The sequence below is a fragment of the Maniola hyperantus genome, chromosome 8, assembly GCF_902806685.2.
Source record: "Maniola hyperantus chromosome 8, iAphHyp1.2, whole genome shotgun sequence".
Classification (NCBI taxonomy): Eukaryota; Metazoa; Arthropoda; class Insecta; order Lepidoptera; family Nymphalidae; genus Maniola; species Maniola hyperantus.
In genome coordinates this window covers 3,193,650-3,218,372 of record NC_048543.1, presented here as the reverse complement: position 1 = coordinate 3,218,372, position 24,723 = coordinate 3,193,650, and the positions used below count along the sequence as shown (strand labels likewise).

The 24,723-nt window shown below is 38.3% G+C and overlaps 2 protein-coding genes across 2 annotated transcripts in view; one reads left to right on the top strand and one right to left on the bottom strand.

Moving 5' to 3' along the window:
• The window catches only part of LOC117984279 (ATP-binding cassette subfamily G member 4), a 46,719-nt gene that overhangs the window by 8,450 nt on the left and 13,546 nt on the right, over window positions 1-24,723 (top strand). The window contains exons 2-5 of the mRNA XM_069500345.1: window positions 8,277-8,394; window positions 22,170-22,359; window positions 22,732-23,056; window positions 23,779-23,920. Coding sequence (XP_069356446.1) covers window positions 8,277-8,394; window positions 22,170-22,359; window positions 22,732-23,056; window positions 23,779-23,920 — 775 coding nt within the window. The remainder of the gene's footprint in view (window positions 1-8,276; window positions 8,395-22,169; window positions 22,360-22,731; window positions 23,057-23,778; window positions 23,921-24,723) is intronic.
• Window positions 11,429-14,546, bottom strand: LOC117984298 (uncharacterized). The gene is made up of 3 exons (XM_034970925.2): window positions 14,268-14,546; window positions 12,448-12,664; window positions 11,429-12,042 (listed from the first exon to the last, which is right to left on the bottom strand). Exons 1-3 carry the CDS (start codon window positions 14,504-14,506, stop codon window positions 11,512-11,514), a joined length of 987 nt encoding a protein of 328 aa, XP_034826816.1. The 5' UTR covers window positions 14,507-14,546; the 3' UTR covers window positions 11,429-11,511.

Below are 24,723 nucleotides of genomic sequence, written 5' to 3'. Positions count from 1 at the left end.
TTACCGCTTTAAGATTTCCCAAATATCATGGAATCTATTCGCTTTCCTGTTGGCAAACGTGCCTGGGTGAAGAATAATATAATTAGTTCATAGCTTGTATATAAACTTATCAAGATAATGGATTAGCTGATGATCGCGACTTCACATTCATTCATTCATTCAGGCTTTACAACCTAACTTCAGGGTCCCCGGCACAATTTGTAAAAAGACCTATTGTAAGAACAAATAAATCATGTAATCTTATCATTTAATCATTGTGACTTTTCACATATTTTGTCATAATAAATAGATGTTTGTAATCAGTGTTCTATTATCTCGTCCAATACCATCCCTTCGGCATATGAGAGTGAAGGAATAGAGGGTGCGTCTGTATTCGCTAATATCTCCTGCCTAGTTGACTAGTATCCGTTAAGAATAAAAGATTGTTCGCCGCGTTTTGCACAAAATCTGATTAGGTCCCTACTCCAAAAACTTCACCAAGTCTCCTGCTTTGATCCCGCACGTAACTTCATTAGCTTACTGCTTATGAGCATCAATGCTTACGAGTTATGACGTAGGTCATTATTAATCATAAATACAGAATTCTTGTTATTAAATGAATGCTAGGCATTTTACGCGTTTCGGCGTTGCCAAACCGGCAATGTTTCAGAACAGGTATTATATTGCACGGCGGATGACATTGAACAGTGTTTTAAAAATTGCTTCCTCTTGATTTATTTTTTATTTTTAATACCTACCTGTGCGTTTATATAGCGATATATCACTTTCACGAAATGATAATGATGATATAACCTAATAATTTTATTCCAGGTAGGCTAGTACTAGATAAATAGCACAAAAAATACGAGGAAAACCTACTGGCTGAGACTTCGTATGCGTGGATACAGATTTCTAAAAATCCCTCGGGAACTCTTTGATTTATCGGGATAAAAAGTAGCCTGTGTCAGTCTGCAGGTCTTTAACTATACCCATGCAAAAAATTACGCCGCTCCGTTGCGACGTGATTGAAGGACAACCCATTAAACCAATAAACAAACACGCTTTCGCACTCAGGTATACTGCACGTGTGTGCACGTGTATCTGCTGTGACGTTTCTTTGACGGCATTAAACTTGTAGTTCCTTGTGTATGAAGAAGGATAAAATAATTGCGAAGAAAAATATGTCTGTTTTCATATTACTCATTAGATTGTAGTCAATGTTCAATTAAACTGATGTCGTCGGTACATTTTTATATCAAAGTAGTTAAGTAGATAATTTATATGTAGTGTCTTCTTCATGAACATCAATTAAAGAGCTCATATTACTGACATCACGTGTCCGATACATCGGTTATTATAAGTTATAGACCTATTGTTATCTTAAGTGAAGGAGCCTAATGTGTTGAATCGCTAATTGTGAAGATTTATGAGCTATGACAACTGACAGTGTATTAGTTAGTTATATATTTTTCGTAAACATTTTTTTTTACTATTTTATTATGTAAATAAGCGCTTGTGGGTAACCTGTCCGGTTATTTTCAGAATAATTAATATAAATAAATTCTATACCTATAGAGAAGTAATTTGCATGTCGGAAGTTATTAAATAAAGGCCAATCCTTAACAGAAATATCTTTTAAAGGTTTAAATAAATGATTTTTTTACCGTGATATTTAATTAATTAAACGGGAAATGGCTTGTTAATTTTTAAAAGGGTCAAAACGCTTTGAGTGACCTTTTTGGACTCTTAGCGGACAAATATTTTGCCAGTTCAAAGACATCCTTGCTGAATTGTTTGCAAATACCTAAACTTAAGCTATTGTTAACACTAAATAACTATAAAGAAGGTAGTATCTAAATATATAAAAGGAAAAGGTGACTGACTGACTGAATGACTGATCTATCAACGTACAGCTCAAACTACTGGGTGAATCAGGCTGAAATTTGGCATGCAGATAGCTATTATGACGTAGACATCCGCTAAGAAAGGATTTTTGAAAATTCAACCCCTAAGGGGGGTTAAATAGGGGTTTGAAATTTGTGTTGTCCATGCGAACGAAGTCGCGAGCATAAGCTAGTTGATTGATAAGATCGTAAATAAAGACATTAATAAATTACTAAATAGTTTTTATTTACGCGCGCGTTTCCCAGAAGACGTAAGTAGGTTCGAATCCTACCGATTCCGCAATTTTTGATATATTAAAAAATTTCCTTGAAGTGTAGGTAAAAATATTAACATTAAAAAAATCACAAGAATTTATTTGTGTCTCAAGTTGTTAAAACATCCCACAAATTAGGATCCTTGCAGTTCAAGAAATTATTTCAGGCCCAAAGATTTTTGACACACAACCCATATAAAATCTAAACCCTGTCACAATGATAGTCATCAGCATCATCTTCACAACCGATAGACGTTCACTGCTGGACATAGGTCTCTTGTAGGGACTTCCACACCTCACGGTCTTGCACCGCTATCTAGCGGCTCCCTGCGACTCGCCTGATGTCATCCGTCGACCTACCAACCCAGTCTTGTATACTCGTACTGGCAGTACCTTCCAACAATGCCAGTCATCATCGTCATCATCATCAACAACCGATGGACGTCCACTGCTGAATACAGAGCTCTTGTAGAGACTTCCACGCCCCACGGTCTTGCACCACTTGAATCCAGCGGCTGCGACACGCCTGATCATCCGTCCACCTACCAACCCAGTCTTGTATACTCGTACCTACTGGCATTGTCTTCCAAAAATGACGAGTATTTAATTGCTTACAATCCTACTCACACGATAAATAATTAATCATAGTGCAGTGTGTACGCCCTGAGCATAGTAGGTGAGCATGTATTTCGTCTTGTCATCATTATAGTGTAAAGTACGTCGCGTCGTCACAGGAACTCATAAATGCACTGTAAAAACCGATATCATAGCGTTTTGGAATTAACAATGAGTAATGACCTCATCCCCATATTTTCTTTTTAAAAGAATATCAGCCATGTCAATGGACTAATATACTCATATATCAAGCTTACAGTTCAAAGTCCCGTATTACGAAATATTAACCATATTATTTACAATGTTATTTGATATTCAGAACATGTTGCAAACGATTTTGATCCATGATGAATCACTCTTTGTTGTATAGATAAAGTGTAATAATGTAATAGTTTGAAAACCACTATGTTCACAATGTTGCTTTTCTTATGAAAGCTATGTGCTATTATTAATAAATAATGATCTGGACTGACGATCTAAGGTCACAGAGTAAGGGCGTCTGTACTCTGTACACTCATCCGTATTCGATTCGTATAATCCCTGATTTTTCGAAATGCCCGTCATACAAATACGTACATTCGATTCGTATTTTTTTACGGATCCGTACAATCGCAGATGAGTGCGCAAACGCCTAAGGGCGGTTACGCACTAACCCGATCCGAGTCCGTGAAAATACGTTCCGAAGTAATCATAGAACTATTTGTATGGTAGCTTATGACATCAAATCAAATAAATCAAATTTGTTTATTTGCAAATGTGGGTTGTATTACAGATGTAATAGTTACTAAAGTCTCACCGTGAATAGCCATAATATTATGGCAGGCAAAAAACAATATACTTACTCAATTACAATTGAATTTTGTACCTACCTATCTACAGTTAATAATTATATTTTTATATATATATATTCTAGTATTGATTAAATAATATCATTTAAAACTAATAATGATTGCTAATAAAAAAACCGGCCAAGTGCGAGTCAGGCTCGCGCAATGAGGGTTCCGTACTACAGTCGTATTTTTTCGACATTTTGCACGATAATTCAAAAACTATGATGCATAAAAATAAATAAAAATCTGTTTTAGAATATACATATATACCCCACTTGATATAGTCACTCACTTCGAAAGTTGAAAATACTAATTATTAGTTCATGACCACAATTTAATTTTTTGTGTGTGATCTAACCCTAAATTCACGGTTTTCAGATTTTTCCCCAAATGTCACCTATAAGATCTACCTACCAGCCAAATTTCATGATTCTAGGACAACGGGAACCCCTGTAGGTTTCTTGACAGACAGACAGACAGACAACAAAGTGATCCTATAAGGGTTCCGTTTTTCCTTTTGAGGTGCGAAACCCTAAAAATGCTACAACTTATTATAAAATTTGTGTCTGTTAAATGGGATAGCATCTTTTCTGTAGTGAAAAAATATTTAAAGTTGTAATATTTAGATTTCGGTCAGCCAATGATGCTGGTAGTTTATTGTACGACTGAGGTGCCAAATTAAAGATACTATGACATATTATGACGTAGACATTTTTTATATCGGTAGGTAAGGGTTCTGATCGGATAAGTGCGTGATCGCTCTAAGAATAGTTAGTTATTGTATTACCTACCAGAGGTCAAAATGAAAAGTACTGATGTTTCTACTTTACTTGCATATCCAAATAAATGTGAAGGAAACTCTGAAATAAAATCTGACCTTAAAATTATCTTTGTCCTTAAAATTCAATGATAATTTCAAAAACAATTAGTCGTCGACCTTGCGAAATGTTTTTCATATTTTTCCGCAAGTGTCGATAAAAGAAATCCAGTGCTTTTTTTTTTTCTAAACAGTTTTTTGTTTAAAACACTTAATTCGACTTTAGGAATATTTAGGATTTCTTAATGGGGCCTGTCTGTCCCGAGCATCCTTTTCTTGATGTAGGTCTAGAACTGAATAATTGTTATCAAAATGTAGGTATTATTACTACATACTACATAGATTACGAAATCAAAACCTAATCTGGTAATAATTTGATAAAAGTCATAACGACATGAGCGTGGATTTTGATAGTGTTGAACAATTGATTACAACTACATAATTACGAAATACCTGTTGTAATTTATGCGAACAACCCATGGTCTTTGTGAAACTCAGATAGATATGTGACTTAGGAGTTTGTAGCTAAATAAACAGAGATAAAAAACGCAAAGATTCGTAATCAAAAATATTTTTCCGTTGTCACGGTTCGTAGAGCAACTAATTAGTAATTTAATATATATCCTCGTATATAGTTATTGTACGAGCATATAAAGATATAATTGGCAATCTACGGGCACTAGAATATAGTATTTACTAGCTTATGCTCGCGACTTCGTCCGCGTGGACTACACAAATTTCAAACCCCTATTTCACCCCCTTAGGGGTTTAATTTCCAAAAATCCTTTCTTAGCGAATGCCTGCATACCATACCAAAACATACCAAATTTCAGCCCGATCCGTCCAGTAGTTTGAGCTGTGCGTTGATAGACCAGTCAGTCAGTCACCTTTTCCTTTTATTTATTTAGATTACCAGAACACTGATCCGCTTATGAGATGTCTGATTGTATTTTATTCACTTTATATATTGGCCTGTATGTATAGGGAGTTAGGGACTCCTCAAGGACTACCAGTAAAATGTAAATACATCGAATGTTGACTTGAATTGTCTCAGTGAGTCCTTTGGTAACATGTTTTGAATACATAATATAAAGGCTTTGTTTTAGTATTTTAAAACTACAAATATTCAGGTGTAGAGCCCCGATAGCCTCAACGGCTAAAGGAGCGGACTGAAAACCGAAAGTTTGCCGGTTCAAATCCCACCGTTGCACTAGGGAGTATTAGTCAACAAGTAACTTGGCTAAATTACCTCTATGCTAGAGTGGTCTATGAAATAGTTAGCAACAATAAGATCGTTATAATATAACATGCATTCGATTAGGAAATGCCCAAAAAGTTAATAAAACTGGATGCTGACGTATTGATATCATTCATACCGATAAGCACTACCTGTTCTTATCAATGAGATTAAAAATAAAGAAATAATTTATCTAATATTTAATCATATTTTATTTCATTTTGGAAGGTATTATATGAACAGAATAAACTTAAATCTAAATTAAAAGTTTAAAAAAAAACATTAAAATTTTCAAAAATCCTTTCTTACCGGATGTCTACATCATAATAGCTCTCTGCATGCCAAATTTCAGCCCGATCCGTCCAGTATTTTGAGATGTGCGTTAATAGATCAGCCCGTCACTTTTTTTCCTTTTATATATTTAGACGAAGAGGGCCATGCGAATATCCTGTAACAACCGCGCGGTTTCGAAACAAAGCTCTTTGTTATAAAGCAGCCAACAAGACAAAGACAAAGATAAAGTATTGTTTAGTCTAGATAAACTATTTCTTTAGGTTCATATGTGGCATCGTTTCAAACATACACACAACACTAATAATATCAATTTTTCAATCACATCATGCATCATTAACATTATAATCGGTACAAAATAACTCTTCACGCGCCATTTTAACTCTATAGGTCCACTGTCATGTCAAAAGTAAGCACGGTTCACCTTTAAAATTAGGACTAAAATCGTACTTTCTACATGAAATGTTACATAAGAAGTTAAAATGGCGCATGAGGAATTAAAGTTTACGCGTTATATATAGACGGTGGTCTACGGACGCAAACATCAATCTTATGACTTTAATTATGTTTTGATATCTGAATTTGCTTTATTAATTTATTTCGCGCGGGATAAGTAGTAAAACTCCCATGAGATCTCTTTGGATTTCCGGGATAAAAAGTAGCCTATGTACTATTATATCTTCTGTGCCTATGCCACTCAACTATATTCCCTGCAGAAAATCACGTCGATCATTGCTTCGTTGTGGTAGTGTGAAGGACAATGCAACAAACGAAGAATTATTATATTCATTATTCGCATTTATAATATTATATAGTAAACTTTTACAATACCATTAGCATGCATGCAATTTGCATGTTTCTCACATTTTAATTTGTGTCTATAAACGCTTGAGCTTAGAGACATAATAATGTCTTGTGGTCGGAAATGGACATCCGACCTTATGATACTAGAGTCGAGATATGTTTTAATCAGTCTTAGTTACCAATAGCGGCCCAACCCGCATGCGTATTATTGTTGTCTATGGTTGTATTCTTAAATATATAAAAGGAAAAGGTGACTAACTGACTGATTGATCTATCAACGAACAGCTCAAAGTACTAGCCGGATCGGGCTGAAATTTGGCATGCAGCAAAGTGATCCTATAAGGGTTCCTTTTCCTTTTGAGGTACGGAACCCTAAAAACGTTCGAAATTCAATTCGAAACTTAGTTCGTTATTTGCTCTCGTTAATGGGATTACGTAACAGAGAGAGCCCTGTACTAACTTCTTTCCGTGGATAGAGTATAGTACCTACCTAAATAAAGATTCTAATAAAAATAGAAAACTCGACAACTATGAGAACTTTCTGCTATCTTATCTAATCAAGTATCAAAGCCACGTGTATAACTTGAAGTAAGCATGTTACTCATCGTGTTTAATGTACCTCCAGTACCTATTAGAATGCGAGACGTGGAATTTGTCCTATGAGTAAACTTTGTGCTTGTGCCTATTAAGCAGGGCACTCACTAGGTACTCACTAGCCGTGTAGCATGTAACGTATCTGATACTGTATCAACCTGCAAGTGGGTACGGCTCGTCCACGGTCACCGCGTATCCAGCTATAACCCGGTCAAGCTAAGTTTGCACCTCGCGTCGATTAAAAATTAAAAAAAATTAAAAACTCAACAAGTGGCAGACAAAAATTCGTAGTACGTGTATGTTCGCATCTTTGTCACTGATAGACGTACTACGAATTTTTGTCTGCCAATTGTTCAGTTTAAATTTTTTTTTTTAATTTTTAATCAACGCGAGGTGCAAACTTAGCTTGACCGGGTAGTACGAGTTACGTGTTGCCATCCACGCGCACACTGCGAGCGGCTCCCAGCGGGCTCGTACGGTCTACGTTCTCACTTGATACAGTATCATATACGTTACATGCTACACGGCTAGGTGAGTACCCTGCTTTATAGTTGCGTGCACTCCACAAAGGCTTAAAACATTATTTTTAACCCTTTGATGAACTCTGGAAATTGTTTAGATACCTACTCTTAGTTATAATGTAATGTAGGTACTTTGTACAGGAATATGAGATTTGTACTTCAAATGGAAAATTAACAATTACTATTTTTAATTTTATCTTCACTTCAAATTGATCCTATAAGTGGTTTCTTTTTTCTTTTGAGGTACGGAACTCTAAAAATGTTCACATAATATGATTGCCATTTCTGAAAACAATAGTCAGTTATATTTTAATATGCTTCTATCATCGATGGATTCTATGTGTTAAAGACATGGTTAAAAATTGATTTTTAAGTATGTCATTTGAATTATTTCAGTACGATAGAGTACTTAGTAAGGATTTTTTTGTAGATGTGAAGACTATCCTCAAATCGGTGTCGGGGAGGCTGCGGTCCGGCGAGTTGACGGCCATCATGGGCCCGTCTGGCGCTGGCAAGTCTACCCTGCTCAACATTCTTACTGGTTACAAGTAAGTTATTAGGTTTTATTTATATCTACGTTTAAGGTTACACTGCGTACCTACTCGCTTCTCCATAGTCCATACAAACATGATTCCGAAAGAGTACTTGGATTTGCCAATGCATATACCTAATACATATGTAGTTCGGGAAACCGATAGACGTTTGGGTCCCAAAGTGCTGGATTGGCGACCTCGCACTGGAAGGCGCGGCGTTGAAAGACCCCCACTAGGTGAACGGACTACATCAGACGAGTCGCAGGGAGCCGCTGGAGTCAGGCGGCGCAAGACCGTGGCGTGTGGAAGACCTATAAGACACCTATGTCCAGCAGTAGACGTAAATTTGCCGCGCTTTACTAGTCTCATCTTTCGTTAGCCAGATTAGTGGAAAATCAGGTGACCCGCCTGCTCGTTTGCTCGCTATCTATTAAAAAAAAAAAAACTTATGATTCACCGTGTTTCGAGTTATTGCAGTAACTTCTATAAGGAGAAATCAGATAACAGTATAACGTTTACAAGATCTGCTTAGTAGATAGTAGATACTATATGACTTATGTACCGTACTTACTCGGTGAATGGAGCAACTATATGTAGCTATTTACCGTAGAAAATCTTCGTTTCTCCTCGCAGCGGCACAATTCGCTTCACTTTCTTTTTATACCGCAAAATTTTTTTTACAAAAAAAATAAAAACCGACTTCGTTACATAAACACTAAAAATTGAAAAATAATTTAATTTATTACCGAATACATTATGTATACAAGAGTTAATATAGTTCCATAATAATATTTAATTTAGTGTTTATGTAACGAAGTCGGTTTTTATTTTTTTTGTAAAAAAATTTTATTTCACAATTTTTAGTGGCCCCATGGAATTATGCTATGACTGGTTAAAAATCTACTGTTTACTAAGCTATTACACTGATCGCGAGCAATTTACTCTTATCCGTTGAGGAGTTCCAGTATCTATCTTCGAAGATGTTCATCAGATCTTCACCAAATTGAAATGGGACCAACTTTGAAGTATACCCTTTCAAACAAAAAAAGAATTTTCAAAATCGGTCCAGGCGTTTTTGAGTAAGCGGGGAACATACATAAAAAATAAAAAAATAAAAATAAAATAAATAAAAAAAGATTCCGACGAATTGAGAACCTCCTCCGTTTTTTGAAGTCGGTTAAAAATAGCCTAAAATGTTCGTGTTTATTTACTACTTACTTAGTACCTACCTATAGCCTAGCTGTATCGTCGTATGGGTCGTGAAGTCGACTAATCAGATTTTTAAAAGATGACGTGAAATAATTATCACCTAAATAATCACATCCTTCATCCTTCCGCTACGCTTAGGTGGAGTGGAGACCGAGCCTTAGTTTTAAGTTTCCTACCACCACTAGCTGATGCCGGCGACTTCGTCCGCGTGGTATTAGGTTTTAAAATATATTATAATATAAATTAATTTATCCTATGTTTTAAAAATGTGTTTTTTATGTCTACCAATCCGCACATGGCCAGCGTGGTAGACTATGGCCAAAACCCTTCTCATTATGAGAGGAGACCCGTGCTCTGTAGTGAGCCGGTGATGGGTTGATCATGATGATGATGATGATGATGATGTTTTAAAATATATTTAATTAATTATAAATATATTTTAAAATATAGGATAAAACTCCCGTAGGAACTCTTTGATTTTCCGGGATAAAAGTAGCCTATGTCTCTCTACAGGTCTTCATCTATACCCATGCAAAAAATCACGTCAATCCGTTGCACCGTTGCGACGTGATTGAAGGACAAACCAACAAAAACACACTTTCGCATTTATAATAAGGGTACTGATTACTTGGTAGGTATACTCTTTTGGAATAAATGCTTTGATTTTTTTTAGTTTTACGGAACTATAAAGGTATCTAGTTTGACTGCGGAACTGAAGTAAAGGTGTAAAACCTGTTAGTGTAAGGCAATTAGGCTAGTGGTGTTAGAATGAAATTTCGGCTTTGTAGAGCGTTGTCTCTGTCACTTCGACGTTTTCACCTCCTTTTTTTTAAAAAAAAAGAATATTAGCCATGTTAAATGACTAATATTCCCCTTTCTTCTCCAACTAAGCGTCATGCTTGTGCTAGGAGTAGGTACGACAATAGTGCAACAGGCGGGGTTTGAACCGTCGACCTTTCGGTTTTTAGTCCACTCCTTTACCGGTTGAGCTATTTAAATAGTCAAGTCACTTACGTCTGTATCTATACGGCGTTTCGTGAACAAGATATTTCCTTTGTTAGGATTGATCCTGGGTATCAAAAGAAGGATTTAATTAAGTAAACTAAGAAAAACGATAGTTTTACTGTGGAAGCCTAAAATGGTGTAAAACGGAAAAGCGCCCCGCTTGGAGCTCTCGAATGGCTTGTTTCCTTGAGATGGTGTTGCGCAAATTGCGAACCAACGCTAACGTTGCACGCTGCGCAATGTGTGAATATATGTACTTACCACAGTTCTGTGCTGATGCATGTGCAATACCGCTTCGAGAGAGTTCAGTGTGATGAACAAATATGGCGAAAACAGTCCAACCCCTCCTAAGTTTTATTGGAATCGAACAGGTAGTTTTGAAAATACTACTACCTACCCATATAATAAATGCGAAAGTATGTTTGTTGGTTGGTTTGTCCTTCAATGACGCCGCAACGAAGCAACGGATGGACCTGATCGTGACGTGTCTCTCATTTTTTCCCGATCTAAAGACGATGAAAGTTATTATGAAAATTATGAACCATCTTTACAAATTTATACCGAAAAAATAGCCTTCTCTTTAAATTTTAAGAAAAGTTAGATTATCTAGGTATTCATGAGCATTATATCAAATTGCACGGAGATCCTACTTGGTAAGATATTAAGATGCATAATATAGTGATGTAGAGCCTTGACTGCTTAATAGATGTTATTTCTGACAAAGTTGCCATAAAATTATGGCTTTAAACCCGAATTAATATAAATAATAGGCATTCGCTTCACATATCAGAGGCATTGTTTTTTGAAGAGTTAAAATAAAACAAAAGTATGCAAAGTTTTAAGAATTTTCTTTATTAAATAAACACATGAAACTCATGAAAAGGAAGATTTTATAACCACCATATTACATCATACAATTCAATCACCATATTCAGTCTCCTTAGGCGATTGGCCACCATTTTCGAGATTGCAATGCAAATAGGCAATGGGATATTTGTAGTCTTGATCTGTATTTGAATCGTTACTGACTGAAATCGGATCAGATTGTGGTGTTGAGTAGCTTTGTTGTATATCATCATTATCATCATTGATTCGAACTGAATTTTTATGAAGATTTCCTAATTCGGCTTCAAATAGTATGTCGTTGATAGCTTTCTTGGCATACAACTTTTGGAGGGGGTCTAGTGTCGCTAAAGTGTCGGACCATTCTATTGCCAATGGGTTAGAAATCCTTTGACATTGGTGCTGATGTTGGTACGGTTGAGGGCGATTGTGGGCACGAGTATGCTCTCGATGCAATATTTTCTTTTTCATTTTCTGTGGCGGTTGCGATATTCGTATGGTCTCCGTACATAATGTTCGAAGAATACTTTCTTTCGTCTCTTTTGGTCTCTCTATCTGAATATGTTCCGGCTTCTCTGTTTCCTCCACTTTTAGTGTACTTTCACCCTGCAATTCAAATGCAATTTTTTTACCAATAACCCTAAACTTGTACGTGTTAAAGTTTTTTTCGTGGTTTTGAAGAATCTATGCGGGTGAGAGTCTAATTTATTTTAAGGTATATGACTGAGATAAGGTAAAGTGGACAGCTTATTTGAGTCAATCTTAGATTAATAATATCCTATATCAATGGAGTCAAATATGTTATTGAAGACAGGGTGTATTGGCGCTCAATAGGGTAGGTATTTAGGTATATGGTCAACTGTGGACGACCGCAGGCTGCTTATGCTGATGGTAAAGGCAAAATTCAATATCTGTCTGTTAGGAATGGATATTGTTTTTTAAAACTTTTGCCCAAAAAATAACGATTTTGTGAAAGTAGAAATCACAGATAATTATGGTGGTAGAAATTACCTTATCATCAGAATCTTCTAATTTTCTTAAAAAACTTAAATACGGGAAGTACCAAACTTTGGGATAATAGCCCCCAGAGTTTTCGTTTGCCATGTACTTCTTCAGCTCCCTGCGGAAGTTGGAGCGAAGAGAATTGATCTTCTTTTTGATGTCTTCTATGGTGCCGTAAGGTTTCATTTTCTGGTATATTGGTAAAAGTTTTGCCAAGGCCTGGTATCTGAAAAATGGAAAATTAGTTTTCTTAATGAGAAAATGTAAAGAAATATTTTAAGCAAAACTATGTAACTACATCGATGTATAAAATATAATTATTTAATTCAATGACATTTTAATTATTATTTATTTTCATTTTTATTTTTCCTTATGATTGATAGGTACTTAATACTTATCTAATTATTTTTAGGACAATCCTACTAACTAATATTATGAATGTGAAAGTGTGGATGTTTGGATGTTTGTTACTCAATCACGCAAAAACGGCTGAACGGATTTGGATGAAATTTGGAATAGAGATATATTATACCCTGGATTAACACAGGCTACTTTTTATCCCGGAAAATCAGTTTCCACGGGATTTTGACATGACATGGACCTACATGACCTACATTTACTATCTATCTATTTTATGATAGGTATTTGAGTATATATCGCAATATCATTCAGCACAAATAACCTTATAAATAACGAATTAATTGACAAGAAAGACAAGATAAGAAAACAATAACTTCAATATGTGACATTATAGAATGTTCAAACCATTCAAACATTATGATTAGTAAATACAATAAAGTACAATAAACAGTATTTCAATTTCCTTATGTTAGGTGGTAACACGAAATAATATTATACTAACTAGACACACTGCGCTTAAAGACAAGAACCGCTAAGACTTGGAACGCCCTTCTAGCATCAGTTTTCCCCTACAATTATATACATATATCTTCTAGACAAGCGCGCTCCATCTGAGGCTGCATCATCACTTATCACCAGGTCTGATTGCAACCAAGCGCTAGTCTATAAATAGAATAAAAAACATAACGCCTTTATTAGGTATTCATTTCATATCCCAGATAACATACTGCGTTTTGATAATTTTAACAGTGGGGCCGATTCTCTTGTACATAATCTCTAAACTAAACTAAATTAACAGGTCTATGTAAATCTAGATTCTAGTGCCATCCTTTTCCGCAAGCAACATTATAAAAAGGATAGCAAAAGATTTAGACGTGTCATTTTAGTTTTGTTTAGAAATTGGCACCGATTCCGTTGTCTTTCTCTAAACTAAATTTAGAGTATCTGCATCCTTTTCTTTTTAACAATGCTAAAAAGTCACAGAACATGAACTTTACATTTAAAGACTCTACATTTTAGTGCACGCTACAAATTTAAACAGTAGGCTCGCGACTGTGCGCTAAAATCACGTTTTTTACCATCTAAAAATTAAATTAAAAACTGTCAAACTGCGTCTGTCCTTTTCATATTACATTAGTAAGAAGAGGATGCAAATACTCTAAAATTTGGTTGTGCTCAGAATCAGTACCATTGTGTACGGAATTTGCCACAATATCAGCTGTTTGATAATTACGTATGTATATAAACTCGTGGCACAAAGCAAAACTCGCTCGTTGATGGCAATGGCGCGGGTGGCCCGAGCGGCGACGAAATCGAGGGAGGAGGGGACGAAATCGAGGGAGGAGGGACACCCCTCCCACTCCCAAGTTCCTATCCTCTGCCGACTGCCACCTCGCCGTAGCATTGAACTGAAGCTTGCGCGCGGACTGACGCCATATTCACAGATATAGATAAAATAAAATGCATACCTTTCAAATCTATTGCTGTAGCGTATGTCCGACGTATCCCATAACTGTGGAAGCGATTGGTATTGCAATATAAACTCCTTTTCCGGTTCCAAATTGTGGATTGGCGGACAATACGGCTCTTCCTGCTCCGCTCCGGGCGACGATACGCTATCGTAACACTCGTCCGACTCCATTGCCGGTCGGGCGCTGACTGACGGAATGTAGGATGATTGAACGCGTTCCGCCATTACGTCTGACATTGATTGAGTGATGGCGCCGGCCTTCCTTTGTACGAGCGACGATATTGCATTATCGTCGTGTCAATCATGATCTGTGAATGATTGATGAATTTATTGTGCTTGTGCGTGCTTTTAAAGAAAACGTACAATAATATAAGAAATAGATATCACGAAGAAATTCAATGATGCCCGCGATTTTTAAAAGTTCAGTGGGAACTTTTTTATTTTCCCTTTTCCGGGATAAAATGTAAGTGCCTAGCTCGTCTGTGTGTCCGTAATTTAAGCTATTTCCGTACCAAATTTCATCAAAATCGTGCCGTGAAAAGGTAACAGACAGACAGTCTCGCATTTATAATATTGGCACATGAGTGAATATATGGATACAGTACAGCAGTGTATAAGTCCCGCAAATTGCGCGTGGCCGCCTTTTTTGTGACGTCAGCACTAGACTGAAGTTTCGAGCTGATGGTATATTTTTATTTCGGCTGACGTCAAAATGACGTCATTTTATACCGGTGAGCGCGCATCGATGCCGAATGCCCATTTAGTAGGACGTAGCGCCACGGTACCATCGGCGTGTCTATCAAATTGCGCACTGCACACAGTAGGTACCTTCCAATTGACCGCTTGACCCGCTTGTTGCCAACTTTGTGATAACTAGGATCCGGTTACTATTAACTAGGCATACATAGTACATACCTTGCTTTCCAGACATCTGCTTATCGATTGTATACTATTTCTTAACTAAAATAACTGTTTTGTTCATATCCCTTTCATAATTAATGTTATCAGCGGAAAAGTATAACATTTGACATTTGAAATATACAAGTATTAATGTGTACGTAGGTATAAAAATAACATATTCTATGTGGGTAGTTTTAAATAACATTATACCATTTAAATTTTTTATAAATCAAGAGAAGAAGAACTGCATGTTATGCATGTACCTGTGTAACTAATTAGCACAGACTACGGTCTATTTGGGCTGCAAATTGCAAATACCAGTAAAAAACTGCAAGAACATGAAATGTATGCTAGGGCCATTTTCGGCTGCCGCACCAACCCGTGCTTTCGTGATTCCTTTCGTCAAAGGTTGCCTGGAAGAGATCGCTTTACCGATAAGGCCGCCTTTGCATGTTACAGCTATTAGATTAAGATCCTGTATTGTGTTTTTTTTTCAATGTTTACTTTGTGTTGTGTGCAATAAAGTGTAAATAAATAAAATAAATAAATGTATGCAGTGAGATGTTGCATTTTGCAATGAATGGAGCTGGCTTCGAGTCGAGGGTGTATAACAAGTTACAGTCGCGCGGCCGAGGTGACGGACGATTTCTGCATGCCAGTAACACTGAATTTATGCTCCGTGACTATTAGCAAATGGTCCATTAACCATGAGTGGCTAAATCTTGGAGATCAACTTTCGGGGAAACGTCGTCATGATTTGACATCTTCCTACAATAATTTGCGGATAAGGCATAGTTACAAGTTTCAGTCGCGAGGCCGAGGTCACGGACGATTTCTGCAAGCCAATGCTTCATAGCCTGAGATCTATAGAGCGCACTTTGACTTTGCTCAGACATAAGATTGATTTAAAATGAGACAGATTTATGTGAGAGATAGCTCTGTCTCGTTTTAACTATTGTAGCCTCAATAGCTCAACGGTTAAAGGAGCGGAAAGAAAACCGAAATTATCGGTTCAAATCCCACCCGTTGCACTACTGTCGTACCTACTCCTAGCACAAGCTTAACGCTTAATTGGAGGGGATAGGGGAATATTAGTCAGCAATTAACTTAGCTAATATTCTTTTAAAAAAAAAAAACTCTGTCTTAAGTCTGAGCTAGGCCAGAGTGCGCTCTATAGATCTCACCCATAGTCGCCAATCGTTCTTTCCTGCTGTGTTAGGGACAATACGCAGAGAGACTCTCAGCGGGCTTTCTTTCTATCCTTTTAGCGTCCCAATAACAAATTATTCCATTTGACCGTATACAAAAACAGGCAGTTCGACTCGTGGACATCCCGTGTTCGATTCAAAACCATAAATGAAAAAAATGAAAAAATCTTTATTATTCTCTTTACATTGCCTTAAAAGTAAAGAACAGTAACAACTGCTTTAGTTAGAAACTGTGTTACAGTTGTAAACCCCCACCTCCAGTTTGAGAAATTAGGTACAAAATAAATAATAAAAAAGAAAAAGCACAATGTTAAAAAATCAATGAAAATTATGTTAGATTAATATAATATGTGTGTGTGTGTGTGTGTGTGTGTGTGTTTTCTGTGTATAAGATGTGTGAATGGATTATTTCAAAGTTATATATACCTAGTTATAAAAATAGTAGGTAAAGTAATTATGTTGAACACTGAGCCTAGCCGGTATCATCAGTTTGGTTTCAATGGATGAACATTAACAATAAACTGGAAACGAACATTAGCAATTTGATGAACACAGATACGCCTACGTATCTTATAATGCTATTTTAATGGAAGAAAAACCGGCCAAGTGCAAGTCAGGCTCGCGCAATGAAGGTTCCGTATTACGGTCGTATTTTTTCGACATTTTGCAGGATAATTCAAAAACTATGATACATAAATATAAATAAAAATCTGTTTTAGAATGCACAGGTGAAGACCTTTCATATGATACCCCACTTGATTTAGTTATCTTAGAAAATTGAAAATACTAGTGATTAGTTCATGAACGCAATTTAATTTTTTTGTGTGATGTAACCACAAATTCACGGTTTTTAGATTTTTCCCCAAATGTCAGCTATAAGATCTACATACCTGCCAAATTTCATGATTCTAGGTCAACGGGAAGTACCCTGTAGGTTTCTTGACAGACATACAACAAAGTGATCCTATAAGGGTTCCGTTTTCCCTTTTGAGGTACGGAACCCTAAAAATTAGAATTCTGAATGTCCTCCAAGTTCTGGTGGTTGGTATTTTAGTGATTTGAATAATTATTTTTATTACTAACTAAGCTGAGTTCGTTCGATTATTATTTTTAGGGTTCCGTACCTCAAAAGAAAAAAATTAACCTTATAGGATCATTCCGTGTTCTGTCTGTCTGTCCGACTGTCGTGTCTGTCAAGAAGACCTATAGGGTACTTCCCGTTGACCTAGAAACATGAAATTTGGCAAATGGTAGGTCTTATAGCACTAATCTAATCTAGATCAGCCTGTGCTGTCCCACGTCTGGGCAAAGGCCTCCCTCCGATCCTTCCACAATCATCTTATAGCACAAGTAAAGAAAAAAATCCAAAAACCGTGAATTGGTGGTTACATCACACAAAAAAATTAATATGTGTTCATGAAAAAAGAATTAGTATTTTGAATTTGAAAGTAAGATAACTATACCAAGTGGAGTATCATATGAAAGGGCTTTACCTGGTTATTTTAAAACATAAATATTTTTATTTTTATTTTACCTAAAACTACAAAATGAGGCTAATGGTTATTGGTATTGGACTGTGTTTAGGTAGTATAACAATAACGCTAAGTTTTTGCTAGCGTTCTGGTTCCACCCTGTATTTTACCGGGAAAATTAAATCAACGCTCTAAGTATAAACTATTATAGTTTTTGTGATATTAACAATAAACCTCTACAAACAAAGTTAGTTTTGCGGTTCGTTAGCAAAAGTGATTCTTACCGTTTTGCTTCTTCGGTAGAACGGAACCCTCGGTGCGCGAGTCTGACTCGCACTTGACCGGTTTTTAACGTATTTTTCCGTTCTGTCAATTTAGAAATCATAATCAGTAATAGGTACTAGGAAAAAGGTAAATCCCGAACATATTCCAAAATAAATAAATTTTAATTGAATTTTAGGGGGTGATTCGCTAACTCAGTATCTAACACTGAATAATAGCCACCGTGCTCATTTGACATTAGTTGGTCTTACATTGGTGCTTCTTTGAGTGATATCAAAATGTTTTTTCGTAGAAAACCTTTAATGGATTCAAAATAAATGTGAAATGAGCTCGGTGGCTATCATTCATCGTTGAACACTGAGTTAGCGAATCACCCCGCTGGAGATTGAGTAGTGTCGTAGGGGTCCCTTATCCCCGAAAATCAAAGAGTTACACGGGGTTTTTAAAAACCTAAATCCACGCGGGACATCAGCTAGTTACCTACTTAATAATTTCTAAATTGGCTCAGATCTGTTGGGTGATTCTCTAACTCAGTGTCTAACACTGAACGATAGCCACAGAGCTCACTTTTTAATCCGTTGAAGGTTTTCTACGAAAAAATATTTTACTACCACCCAGTGAAGCAGCAATGTAGAACCAACCAACCTCGGTGGCTATCATTCTGTGTTAGACACTGAGTTAGCGAATCACCTAGCTGGTCCGGTGTGAGGTTTCAGCCGACCAATATACTGCTATAGCTTTCCAATTTAGCCGGCTTCCATCTTAGACAGCATCATCATTTAACACGATGTAAGATCAGTCAAAAGTTAAAAATAAAAAACCTTTGCGTAAAAGGTCTTGTCGCTTGGTCGACATATTAATCCTTTCTGTAATTGTTGTCCCGCTTAATAAAACGTAATGACTTGTTTGGCTGTTCGTTAATGACGAGAATTTATATATCCAAGCGAGTTTCCTTGTTCGTCACTGAATGACAACAAAAAAATGTCTTGTGGCCTCAATGATATACCTAGTGGATACTCAGTCAACTATGTTACTCGTATATCGGATTAGGTAACATATTGTGGGTATTAGATGATTGCGTATGTTTTGTTTGTATATTTTATTGAAAACTAGCAAATGCCCGCATGCGTTGCAATTTGTAAACTTTCTCGCAAGTTCCAGTTCAAATCAATACAGTGAACAATGCACGAAATGGTACTAGGTATGTCAGAAACTTTCTCGCACGTCCCAACAACATCTATACAAAGTTTCAACTCAATCGAGGGAACGGTGCGCTAAATGGTTCTATGTCAGAAACCTTCATACAAGTCCTTCAACATCTGTAAAGAGTTTGAACTCAATCGGTTGAACGAAATGCCAACGCATAAATGTAACGAACGGACAAACAGCTTTTGTTTAGGTTGAATGGAAAAGGCCAAGACATATCCACATGCGTTCTTCTTCTCGTACCTTTCCTCATGGCAGTTGGCCGCCATCTCGTCATATTACGCCGGCTCCACACGTTGGCCCCAACCCTGGCCCTAATAGTTAATACTGTTCGCCCAACGTGTGGATCGGAAAATAAGCATTGGCCCCAACGTTAGCACAGCTAAAAAGGACCCAAGGACCTTGGAAAGGTCTAAAACTACTAGGACTATAATATTACAACCGAGATAATTCGCCACATATAGCCGGTTTTATATCGTAGGTATCATTAAACTTTGCACATTTGACGACTGACGCCACGTTTAAAATTGCGAATGACGGACGAGGCGTCAAAGATCTATAGTAAGCAACAGGTCGAGTTAAAGTATGATTCCGAACAACGCTGCACGCAGCAGCGCTGCCGCAACAGTGCTGTCAATGAAACAATGTAGCGGAACATTGCTGCCTAGCTCGGAATGTAATGTCATATAACCTTATAGAGATTGTATGGGGACCAGTAGTGCCGCGACAGCACTGTGACAGCTGGTGACAGCACTGTTGCGGCAGCGCTGCTGCGTGCAGCGTGGTTCGGAATCATACCTTTAGCAATCAGAGTATGAGGCGGGCGGACGCCCCGCACACTCGCACGTAACCCGCACTCACCTATACCGGGATAGCGCGGTACACAATTTTCAAACTAAATTGACAGGTCCTATCCTTTATCGCAGGGAGTATTATGAAAAGGATAGCAAAATATTGTTGCACTATTACTACACCTATCAAGCTATCAAGCTGTGATAGCCTAGTGGTTAGGACGTCCGCCTTCTAATCGGAGGTCGGGGGTTCGATCCTGGGCACGCACATCTTACTTTTCGGGGTAATGTGCGTTTTAACTAATTAAATATCACTTGCTTTAACGGTGAAGGAAAACATCGTGAGGAAACCTGCATACCTGAGAGTTCTTCATGTTCTCAAAGGTGTGTGAAGTCTACCAATCCGCATATAGCCAGCGTGGTAGACTATGGCCAAAACCTACTTACTCTGAGAGGAGACCCGTTCTCTGTAGTGAGCCAGTGATGGGTTGATCATGATGATGATGATGGTTGCTACACCTACTCATAGCACAAGCTTTTCGCTTAGTTGGAGGGAAAAGGTGAATGTTAATCATGATTAATCATGGCTAATATTCTTTAAAAAAAAATCAAAGAAAATCAATCTAACTTAGTTTGTACAAAGTGCGTTCCGAAAAAATCGAAAGTCGAAATGCCGCGCGTCGCGGGTTGGGATAGCGTATGTTCGTACTGTAAAGCAGTAACATAAAATTATATAGTTGTACGTCTGCACTGATATTGCCGCTTTCAAGTAATCGACCAAGCCTTGACCTCGCTTCTTGACCCGGGAACTCGCTCTTGACTTTAATATCAATGATCCATCACCTTTTATTGTTAAACACAATTGTACAGTATAAAAACTACATGCGTGTACCTACAGTTTTTGTAGCTTTAGGCTGAGAACTAACTAAATAAAGAAACTTTTGTTTCAGGCATAACATAACCCATAATTGTGTGTTAGTACAAAAACAATTACTTAACCTATGTTAGTACTTATTACTAGATTAAACTTAACAACTCAACCAACTAAATTAAAACTAATGCTAACAATTCACAATTCCCGAGGGAGTCTCCTAGCGCCTATGTGCGCACCACCCCTGCACCTCCAGAGAGGACCCTCCAGTTTCATGGCCAATGCGCTGAGAAGAGTGTTGGTACTACTCAATATCATCATGGGCGCTTGCGCATGATTGCGTAAAACTCATCCACGCGAGCATCCGCAAACATTGCCGACGCACTGCAGTGTCGAGGCTTCCTCAACACCGCTCTCAGCACATTGTTGATCTACTTTGACTTTGCTCCGACTAAAGTTAGAAAGGGACAAATGGATGTCATCCACGCGAGCATCCGCAAACATTGCCGACGCACTGCAGTGTCGAGGCTTCCTCAACACCGCTCTCAGCACATTGTTGATCTACTTTGACTTTGCTCCGACTAAAGTTAGAAAGGGACAAATGGATGTCATCCACGCGAGCATCCGCAAACATTGCCGACGCACTGCAGTGTCGAGGCTTCCTCAACACCGCTCTCAGCACATTGTTGATCTACTTTGACTTTGCTCCGACTAAAGTTAGAAAGGGACAAGTGGATGTCATCCACGCGAGCATCCGCAAACATTGCCGACGCACTGCAGTGTCGAGGCTTCCTCAACACCGCTCTCAGCACATTGTTGATCTACTTTGACTTTGCTCCGACTAAAGTTAGAAAGAGACAAATGTATGTCAGTGACATAACGATGACTCGTTTTAAGTGACTTAGTCTGAACAAAGTCAAAGTACGCTCTATACATCTCAATACACGAGGTGCTTAGATAAAGTAAAAACCGGAAAATATAATTAGAGATGTAGATCCAAATCAAATAACATTGGTTCTCCAATATCTGATGTCTTATTACATCAGAAATTGTAGAGTCGAAACAAAAAAATATCGAAAATATTATTTAAGCTTGCCAAAATACTAAAGAGTCAATTTTCTCCCTATCAAGATAGTTCTTATATCACTAACGAAATCATCTTGTTCCCAGGACATCAGGAATGGAGGGTAGCATCACAGTGAATGGCATGGAACGCAACCTGTCCAGCTTCCGCAAGCTGTCGTGCTACATCATGCAGGACAACCAACTGCACGGCAACCTCACAGTCGAGGAAGCCATGGCGGTGGCCACTGCTCTCAAGCTGCCGAGCGCTACCAACAGGGCTGACAAGGAGGAAGTGGTAAGACGACTAGATTTACTCTCTGTTACTAGAATTTTCCAACCAGCTAGATCCAATTTTGAGAAAAAGGTCAGTTAGTGAGTCTGGGTTTTAAAGTTTCGAGATGTCTTCTCGTCTAAAATACCTCAGTACCTGCATAACAAAGTCATCATTCATCAAACAATCTGTGTTGCCAGTGACGACATACGGATCTGACATAGTCACTTACATCTATAAAGCCAAGGCAATAAAGACGTTTTTGAGCTCTGGAAAGATTTAGTTAACAGTCATCCAATCATGTTTTTCGACGAGCCAACGTCTGGTTTGGACCTCCTGCTTCCAATATATATCGTAGCTTAATACCTTTAATTATCTCAAATATTTTGTTACCAGATCCAAGAAATCCTCGAGACGCTGGGTCTCTCAGAACACCACAAAACGATGACGTCAAATCTTTCCGGAGGTCAGAAGAAACGTCTCTCAATAGCCTTGGAGTTAGTCAACAATCCTCCAATCATGTTCTTCGACGAGCCAACGTCTGGTTTGGACAGTTCCTCGTGCTTCCAATGTATATCGTTGCTGAAGACCCTGGCGAGAGGAGGCAGGACCATCATCTGCACCATCCATCAACCCTCAGCGAGATTGTTCGAGATGTTTGACCACTTGTACACGTTGGCAGATGGGCAATGTGTTTACCAAGGCAGCACGGGACGATTAGGTGAGTTTATTTTATGCTTTTACATTTTACTACAATAAATTCGAGATGTCTTCTTGTCCAAAATTCCTCAGTGCTTGAAGACCATAATCTTCGAACAGTGCGTGTTGCCAGTGATGACATATGGATCCGACATCGCTAACAATGGACCCCATAAGAAAGCTCAGAGTCACTGCGCGGGCGATGAAGAGAGCTATACTCGGAGTTTCTCTACGTGATCAAATCAGAAACGAGGAAATCCGTAGGAGAACTATAGTAGAATCAAAAATTCACCGAACTAAACTGACTTTTTTTTAAATTTCGTATCTGTCGATATTTTATTTGTAAGGCACTGAACAAACAATTGAAAAGTTTTACTTTTATATAAAAACGTTTACAGTGTTGACAGTTTCTGATGAAAAAAAATACTGTTGTGATTAAAAAATTGATTCTCCATCACTCACTTATTACATCGTGATTAAACACCTTAGAGTATAACCGACATAGCTCATTGGGTTGCGAAGCTGAAGTGGCAATGGGCAGGGCACAGTTCGGAAAACCGATAGACGTTGGAGTTTCAAGGTGCTAGAATGGCAACCTCGCACCGGAAGGCGCAGCGTTGGAAGGCCCCCCTCTAGGTGGGGGGGTCTTCCTACCTAGCTCTATCAGTTTGAGTTCGAAACACTGTTGAGCAGTGTGAATTTGTACTTTATCCCACTGTTCATAAAACTTATATTCGTTTGCAGTGGAATGGCTCGGCAGCCTGAGCCTGCAGTGTCCATCGTACCACAACCCCGCGTCCTTCATCATCGAGGTGTCGTGCGGCGAGTACGGCGACAACACCGGCAAGCTGGTGCGCGCCATCGACAACGGCAAGAACGACATCAGGTAACTCCATCATTACCGACAGCCTGAGCCTGCAGTGTCCATCGTACCACAACCCTGCCTCCTTCATCATCGAGGTGTCGTGCGGCGAGTACGGCGACAACACCGGCAAGCTGGTGCGCGCCATCGACAACGGCAAGAACGACATCAGGTAACTCCATCATTACCGACAGCCTGAGCCTGCAGTGTCCATCGTACCACAACCCTGCCTCCTTCATCATCGAGGTGTCGTGCGGCGAGTACGGCGACAACACCGGCAAGCTGGTGCGCGCCATCGACAACGGCAAGAACGACATCAGGTAACTCCATCATTACCGACAGCCTGAGCCTGCAGTGTCCATCGTACCACAACCCTGCCTCCTTCATCATCGAGGTGTCGTGCGGCGAGTACGGCGACAACACCGGCAAGCTGGTGCGCGCCATCGACAACGGCAAGAACGACATCAGGTAACTCCATCATTATCATCCGATGTTATGATGGCGATCCATCATCACATTCATCACTATCCTCATCATTTAACGGCCTCCCTGGCGCAGTGGTTTACTAAGTGGAAGGAAAATATTAGAAACTAGCTTATGCCCGCAACTTCGTACTCGTGGACTACACAAATCTCAAACCCCTATTTTATCCCCCTTAAGGGTTGAATTTTCAACAATCTGTGCTATCTGTATGAGAAATTTCAGACCTTTCCGTACAGTAGTTTGAGCTGTTTGTTGATAGGTCAGTCAGTCAGTCACCTTTTTAATTTTAGTCATTTAAATATCTAATAAATCGTATAATTTCATATTACTAATACCCGGTATGC

Excerpts from the sequence above, each read along its gene's own strand:
- LOC117984298 (XM_034970925.2), bottom strand. The coding sequence starts at position 14,506 with ATGTCAGACGTAATGGCGGAACGCGTTCAATCATCCTACATTCCGTCA. Across the intron at positions 12,665-14,267 it reads TACAGCAATAGATTTGAAAG|ATACCAGGCCTTGGCAAAAC; the intron begins GTATGCATTTTA and ends TCCATTTTTCAG. Across the intron at positions 12,043-12,447 it reads TAGAAGATTCTGATGATAAG|GGTGAAAGTACACTAAAAGT; the intron begins GTAATTTCTACC and ends TTTGAATTGCAG.